This window comes from Meles meles, chromosome 7 (genome assembly GCF_922984935.1).
Source record: "Meles meles chromosome 7, mMelMel3.1 paternal haplotype, whole genome shotgun sequence".
NCBI lineage: Eukaryota > Metazoa > Chordata > Mammalia > Carnivora > Mustelidae > Meles > Meles meles.
Window position 1 is genome coordinate 86,512,572 of NC_060072.1, and position 8,706 is coordinate 86,521,277.

Here is an 8,706-nt window from a genome sequence, read left to right on the forward strand (position 1 = left end):
TTTCCTTTCACCAAATTATTAACCACCAACTGACGCTTAACATAATGCCTTACCCACAACCGGTATTCAGTATGTAAATCTGCTGAACTGATGAACAACCAAGCTTCTTGGCATGTGTGGATCAAGGAATATAAAAAATTTATGTAGACCCAAACCTGTCACTTGTCTCCTGAAAATCCTGCTGTGATGATCCATTAGCTCAGGATATCTCTTCACATGACTCATAACACCCTCCCTGATCTGGCCCCTAGGTATGTCTCTACTATCTACTCACTTTCTAAGCTCCAAAAATTAAGTTTTCAGTCCCCCTTGTGTGTGGCAACTAAGCCTTCTCATGTGGTGATTCCTGGGAGAAGAAACACTTTGAAATGATTTGATACTCATTCACTGACAAAATTTTAAATGCCTTACTTCTAAAGCCCTCAGAGACAATGTGAGTTATTCAGGGCAGAAGTTGTGGTCCCAAGATGTCAACAACCTTAATAACAACACACACATAAAAAAGGGCTAGATGTACTAAAACAGAATTTCAAACAGGAAATTTAACTTAGTACTGACCAAATGCTTAGGAAACAAATCAAATATCCTCAATAAATAGGACACCTCCTTTGAGGTAGGCACAACTTTAAGGTACAACATTACAGCCAGCCACACACTGTAATAGGAGCTTCACCCAGAAATAATTTTTCATTTCCAAAGTGGAAAGAACTTTATAACTATATAAGCTTTCTCTGCTACAAAGTGAGCATATTTTCTGACAAAAATACTTGAAGGGGGAAAAAATCACTAAATTAACTGATCTTTGAAATATAAAGAAAACAAGTACACATCAGAACTCTGAGTAAGTTAAAAACTCAACATTCTGTAAACGGTTTTTTAAAACATTAGATCCCTGGGTCCATATCCTTACAAACAGAAACTGACATCCTTCCTTCCTCTGAAATTCTTTAAGTTTTACGGTAGCTACCATCTGAACATGAGTGCCAGGCATTTTCTTAGGTATAGAAACTACATGCAAGAGTTATCACTCCATTTTATAGACAAGAAAACCAAGAATTTGACAGGTTTCTTGAACAGCTTGTAAGTGGAAGGAACGGATTTTGAACCATAGCTGGAACATTAATTCTAGGCCACCCTCTCTTGTTAAGACCTACAGGTCCTGAATTTCTCAAAACTGTCTTTACACACTAAGTTCAAAAGGTAGCCATCAACAGTGAAACCTCCACCAAACCCCCTGGGGAACAGCAAAAAAGTACAATCTCTAAGTCACCAGACCAGGAGACCAGAACACAACGAAAGGAGACTAGGAACGATTGGGTAAAACACAAAGCTGCGAAGGATACGAATTCCCAGCAACGCTGGTGGCACTGGTGAGCGAGCGGGAAATTAACTCCGCCTCGCTTCCCTGGCGCAACACTGAACTTCAGCCCACCCCATCGGAGGCTCTCCCACCTAGACATTCAGCCCCTGCCCACCTCCTCTCTCTTCCGTCCCTGACAGAGCCTGAGGCCTTGAAACCCTAGCAAGGCGGGTCTGACTCCAAGGCCGGAGGCCTAGGCCGCAAGGATACACGTTAAGACGTTGTCCCATGTCCTGGAGCAGATTGGCCGCCTGCTGGCGATTAGAAAGTTCTTTATCTGGGTCCAGGCCAAAACGACGGGATGGGCTATTTTCCAGTTGTTCTCGAGTAAAATACCACCGTTTGTTGTTGTTCTTCCTATCTCCCTCCATAGTGCTTCAACCAGAAGGCAGCGGCGGAGGCTGCAAGCACTTCCCAGCGTCACCTAAGCGGCGACACACATCCGCTGTGCGGGGGCAACCGCGACGTGACGAACTTCCGCTAAAATGTGGACAGCTAGGTTGTGACAGGCTTCCGCAAAGGAGGGCTAGTTAAAGAGTCTATTTCCGGAATGGACCTCGCGACAAACTGTAGCCCAGTTAACAGCCAGTAGGCGACCAGGAAAGACCATGAGTCTAGGACGCAGGCGCCAGTCATGTGACCCTTGGGAGGTAGGGTGGGGGTAGAAGTTCTCGCTCGAAACCACGTTTCCTTGCGCGAGATCGGGGTTTAGCTTTCGCGTGTTTGACGAGGTGGCGAGGCGACTGTTATGGCGGGATAAAGCGCCCGCCCACGCGCCCCTCGGCGGTTTCTCGGAGAACTTCGTTTGTAGCGGAGGTGACGGTAGAAAATGGGGGCGATAGCGAGCTTGACAGAACAGGTGAGACTGTCAAAAACTGAAAAAAGTGATCAGAGAGTGGCCCTATCGTATATCGTAATATAAAGCTAGTAGAAAGCTTTTAAAGTTGTTGGTAGCAGTGCAAATTGCCCATTTGCAAAGCTTTTTACAAGGTTTACCTAAAGCCTTGAAAAAATTCCAGTGCTTCGCCGAGGGATTCAACGTGAGGAAATGAAATTTAATTCACAATGTTTAGTGATTACCATGTTCCAGGCACACTATTGATAACACTATTTCATTTAAAAGACACAACTACCCAAGAGGTAGTAACGTTTCAACCCCCGTTCTGTAGAGAGCGAACTAAAGCTGCTCCTTCTTTGTGGAAAGCTGCTACCTCCACCTTGCACACCTAAGAACTTAAAAGTTCCTGTCCTCCATCAAGAAATTTCCCAGCGGAAGGTCTGATGCCTGTTTGATCCTGGGCAAGATACCTAACCCCTTTGTGCCTCTTATATAAATGTAAATGATTACAATAGTAGCTACGTTTTAGGTTGTGGGAAGGACTAAATGAAGCTATAATTAATTAAAATCCTTTATAATAGTACCTGGCACCTAGGAACATCGAAAACATTAAGTAGATATTATCAAAGTCTTTATTCTATTATATTAAAATTGAGGTGTATCCATGGCACCTACCTAATACAGTCCTGGCTCTAGTAGTCAATAAATATTTGTCAAATAAATGGTTGCAACACCCTACAACGAAGAAACCAGGGCTTGGGGAAATTAAGTTGTTTGCCCTATGCTGCACTACTTGTAAGTGTTGATTTTTTTTAAATATTTTATTTATTTGACACAGAGAAATCACAACTAGGCAGAGAGGCAGGCAGAGAGAGAGAAGGAAGCAGGCTCCCTGCGGAGCAGAGAGCCCGATGCGGGGCTCAATCCCAGGACTCTGGGATCATGACCTGAGCCAAAGGCAGAGGCTTTAACCCACTGAGCCACCCAGGCGCCCCGTAAGTGTTGATTTTTTTTTTTTTTAAATCAGGTCTAATTCCATTGTTCTTTCCATTCTAGCAAACTGTATTCTTGCTTTTCTGAAACAATTTACCTTGATTAAATTGGGATAGTATTAGAATCCTTTACCTTTCATAATATTTTGAGTTTTTTCCGTTTTAGACATGGCTGCTCCCACTCAGTTTGATTCTGATTCATTCTCAGACATATTTCCTTCGATTTCAGGCCTCCTTTGTCCTATACTATCTATAATTAGCATTAGCTACATTTTACTCCAGAAAAATTGAGGTTCAGGAAGATTTAAATGACTTATTTCAGGTTATAACATGTTAAAAAATAATGATTTCAAACTTCTAACTAATGTCACAGGTGTGTTCCTTTTAATAGAATAAGCATTTTTAAAAATTATGTAATCATTATGGTCTCTTAAAGATCGATTTACTTATTTGAGAGAAAAAATGAGCTCTGGGGGGAGGGGCAGAGGGAGACCGAGAAGCAGACTGCCTGCTGAGCAGGGAGCCAGATGCAGGCTCAAACCAAGGACTCTGGGTTGATGACCTGAGCCAAAGGCAGACATCTAACTGAGCCACCCAGGTCCCAATTATATTGTCTTCTAAACAACCAAAATTATTTCTCCCAGGACCCTCTTGCTATTTCTCTGACCTTTCTTCGGTTCTCCATTTTTATTTTAAACATTTTATTTTTTTGGGAGAGAACATGCAAGCAGGGGGAGAGGGAGAGGGAGAAGTAGACTCCCTGCTGAGTGGAGAGCCTGACCCAGGGGCTCAATCCTAGGAACCTGGCATCATGACCTGAGCTCATGACCTGAGCCCTAGGAACCTGGCATCATGACCTGAGCTCATGACCTGAGCCAAAGACAGACGCCTAACCATCTGAGCCACCCCGGTGCCCCTGGTCCTTCATTTAAACTCTGGATTGACAGCTCCATTTTGAATTCGCTGTCCTGTATGAGTATACCAATTTTCCAAGAACAAGCTCTGGTATCTGTTAAGCTCTAGGCAGTGCAGGTGGTAATCAGTGGCTATCCTGCCATACAGAAAATCAGGACCTGTGTAACTCAGAGAAAGGAAATATTGTTTGAGAGGATAAATATTTGAAAGTAGGAGGCAGTATAACAGTTGCTAAACAAGAGATTTGAATCAGGCCTGGATTCAAATCCCAGCTATTCTTTGTTTTTTTTTAAAACCCTTGACTATTTCTATGTGTACAGTTTCATAGTGTCAGCTATATTCAAATTGTTATGTAACAGATCTCCACAACTTTTTAATTTTGCAAACCTGAAACTTTATTTCTATATGCTTCATTTCTCCCTCCTCCCAGCCCTGACAACCTTTGTGTTTCTGTGAGTTTGACTGGTTTAGATCTCTTACGTAACTAGAATCATACAGTGTTTGTCTCTGTGACTGGCTTATTTCACTTAATATAATATCCTTAAAATTCCCAGGTATTCTTTTAACTACCTTGTGATTTTTTAATAGATTTTTTTAAAGGTTTTATTTATTTATTTGACAGAGAGAGAGAGAGATCACAAGTAGAGAGGCAGGCAGAGAGAGAGGGGGACGCAGGCTCCCTGCTGAGCAGAGAACCCAATGTGGGGCTCGATCCCAGGACCCTGAGATCATGACCCGAGCCGAAGGCAGCGGCTTAACCCACTGAGCCACCCAGGTACCCCTTTTTAATAGATTTTATTTAATTATTAGAGAGGGAGGGGGCAGTGGAGTGGCAGAGACACTTTCTCCACTGAGCAGGAAGCCAGACATGGGTATTGATTTTAGGACCCCAAGATCATGGCCCGAGCTAAAGGCAGACACTTAACTGACTGAGCCACCCAGGGTCCCTTAGCTGTGTGATCTTAAATGTCATCTCTGGATCTTGATGGGACACCATCAGGCACAATAGGTGTTCAGTACATGTTTATTGTCAAAATAATTTCTTTCCAACATTTATATAATCTCCAGATTAAAACATGAGAAGATGGTTTGCCATTTGTAATGATTCCCAAATCCACATTCAGTTGGTATCCTATGATAGCTTGAAATCAGCCATGGTATGGGTATACAGGTAAATTATGAACAACCAGCTATCCAGAAAATAATTGTATGTGTATGTATATATACATAAGTTCAAACATGAACATGAATGTGTAGCACACATTTATAAAAAATACAATATGTGATCTTTATCATAAATTTCCCATAGCCAGTTGATTCTCACAGAATGCTTTCACTCAGTTTTGCCAACTTCTTGATTTAAAAACCAACCTGTGATTACATTTGACAAATGAGAATAGGGTTTTTTTTTTTCAAAGATTTATTTATTTGAGAGCAAGCACACATACAAATGAGGGAGGAGAAGAGGGAGAGAGAAAGGGAGAGAATCCCAAGCAGATTCCCTACTTGAGCATAGAGCCCCATGCAGAGCTCAATCTCAAGACCCTGAGATCATGCCATGACCTGGGCCAAAATCAAGAGTCAGATGCCTGACTGACTGAGCTACCCAGGCACCCCAGAAAATGAGAATAGTTTTGACTGTTTGTTGACATTTTAATTTGCATTAACCAGTAAGATAAAAGTGAAATAAGGGGCCAAGCATGGAACCTGCTCAAGATTCTCTCTCCCTTTCCCTCTGCTTCCCCCCACAAAAATGAGACAATGAGACTTATGTTGGAACTTCACTTATTTGTCAGTGACTTGAGCAACATCTTTGCTGAATTGGATAATCATTTTTGAAAACTGGAAGAACCTTTCAATTCTTTGTGCTCTTGATGATGTAATGGGCATAGACATGATATACTTTTAAAGATTTTATTTATTTATTTGACAGAGAGAGATCACAAGTAGGCAGAGAGGCAAGCAGAGAGAGTGAGAGGGAAGCAGGCTCCCTGCCGAGCAGAGAGCCCGATGCGGGACTCGATCCCAGGACCCTGAGATCATGACCTGAGCCGAAGGCAGTGGCCTAAACCACTGAGCCACCCAGGCGCCCCTACTTTTAAACTTAATCTACATTATTTACATACTATCACTTAAGTCTAGTCAACAAAATAAATCAAGCTTTTGTTTGCAGCATTTACCATTTCTGTAGTCTAAATTCTCCCATTATGGCCAATTTCAAGCTACCAACTTGACATCACAGAGCATGAACTTGGGAAGAGATGAACATACCATCACATAGTATTTCCACCATATAGATACAATAGACAGGGACTTCTGGTTTCCAGTCCGATATGTAAAGAGCTTGGAAGTCATTGCTCCTATTCTTATAACAGCAGCAACAACAACAAAACCTGCATAAACTGAAAATCAACAACCCTTGTTAGATCAAGCAGAGAATTAAGGGAACAGGGTAAACCTCCACCACAAAAACTGGAGAAACAGGCAGAATCAGAAAAGGCAGAACAGAGACCCATGGCTTACTGAGACCAAAAACTACTATTGAAACTGGTAGGAATACATGAAGGGCAGTTGACTAATTGGTGGAGACTGAACTTGGCCTAGGTTGAGAGACTTGGGGGGAAAAAAAAAACAACCAACCAACAGAGGTGCACCTGGGGGGCTCAGTCAGTTAAGCATCTGCCTTCGGCTCGGGTCATGATCCCAGGGTCCTGGGATTAAGCCCCACATTGGGCTCAGTGGGGAGCCTGCTTCTTCCTCTCCCTGCTGCTTCCCCTGCTTGTACTCTGTCTCTCTATCAAATAAATAAATAAAATCTTTTAAAAAAAAAACCAAAACCTCTTGAGGGCCCCTGCACTTTCATGAGTTTTACTTCCAGGAGCCCCATAGTTCTTACTGTGAAGATTGAAGAAAAATCCCCTTGTCCTTCTGGAAGGGAAAGGGAAAAAAGAGCTACTTGGAAATAGATCCAGAGCATTCAGTTGTCCTTAACAGAGGCCTGTCCTCAATGGAAGCTATTTAACAGAGCCTAACCAATACAGGAAAAGCAAAATAACCAACTCTAGCATTTGTGAAGGTCACAGTCTGGAGGGGACACAAGCTCACTAAAAAACTGAGATCTGATAGGATTATAAAGCACTTTCTTCACCCGCCCCCCCTTACCAACACATCAGTAGGTCTCCTGTATAATAACAGGTGATTATAGAAAAAGAACTACAGACTCAGACCCTATTTAAGAAGGAGTCTGAAAGGAGACCCAAAGACAACAGGGGAGACAAAGACATCAGAGGAAATTTTAGCCTGTGATACCTACAGCCATAACAAACAGGAAATAGCACCTGAACTCCCAAACAGATAAATGTAAAACATCCATTCCTTTTACACAGTGTATCATGTGTGACTTTCTACAAATATATATATATATATATATATGGAATGCTAAAGGGCAAAAAATGCAGTCTCAAGAGACAAAGCAAGTATCAGAACCAGAGTCATATATGGCAGAAATTTTTAAATTGTCAAAATGGGAATTTAACTGATTAATATGCTAAGGATTCTAATGGAAAAAGTGGACAACTTTCAAGAATAGGTGAGTAATGAAGCAGGGAAATGAAAACTAAGAATCAAAAGGAAATGTTGGGAATAAAAAAAAACCTGTAACAAGGGTGCCTGGCTGGCTCAGTCACTAGAATGTGTGACTCTTGATCTTGAACTCATGAGTTCAAGCCCCATGTTGGGCCTAGAGCTTACTTTAAAAAAAAAAAAAAAAAAACTGTAAAGGAAATGAATGCCTTTGATGGGCTTATCAATACACTGGACACAACCAAGGAAAGAAACAGTGAGTTTGAAGATATGTCAACAGAAACTTCCCGAACTGAAAAGCAAACAGAAAAAAGAATAAAAACAGAATATACACATACAATAGATAAAACTTCGTGAGCATAAATAATAGTAAAATAATTAGGAAGAGATGAGTTTTTAGTATTTACTACCTTTACTTTTCATATAATTTATTTAATTGTAAGTTTTGATAATTTTAAACAACCATCTTGTAAAACTCCCGAAAATTTAAGAGGTAGCTCAAAAATCAGTATGAACTGGTTCAGCACACCACTGCCTAAAATAACTTAAAGACTCATCGGAAGTACCATATTCACATTTAAATACTGTTTGTTTCCATTATATGCTGAATACTGTGCTAAGGAAATTTGCATACATTCTCATTTAATTCTCATAACTCTTAGATACCATTGACATTTTTTAAAATAAACAGAGGCTTAACCTATTCAAACTCAAGATACTGAGAGTATGGCAAAAATAATATGTGAGCCCAAGTCAGTGCTCTTTCTATTCACTGCCTTCTGAAACTTACAATGTAAAAAAGACTAGTGCAAGGAAAAAAGGGTAACTGGCTCTTGATTCCTCCATTTTTCTGAAGTTATTTAACCCAGTCCCATTCCAGCTCTACTGTGAACCCATAAATGCTGTGTCTCCTTAGGTAAAGGGAGTGTTAGTCACAGTAATTCATAGGGCATTACCATGGTTACCAGACTCCAGTGCTCCAGCCTGAACATTCCAGAAGACGACAGGGAGGAGCTGAG

At 41.2% G+C, this 8,706-nt stretch overlaps 1 protein-coding gene across 1 annotated transcript in view; it reads right to left on the minus strand.

Moving 5' to 3' along the window:
• The window catches only part of CCNT1 (cyclin T1), a 33,839-nt gene extending 32,009 nt beyond the window's left edge, over positions 1-1,830 (minus strand). Inside the window, exon 1 of the mRNA XM_046013836.1 lies at positions 1,571-1,830. Coding sequence (XP_045869792.1) covers positions 1,571-1,731 — 161 coding nt within the window. The 5' untranslated portion in view covers positions 1,732-1,830. The remainder of the gene's footprint in view (positions 1-1,570) is intronic.
• Positions 1,831-8,706: the final 6,876 nt, after the last annotated feature.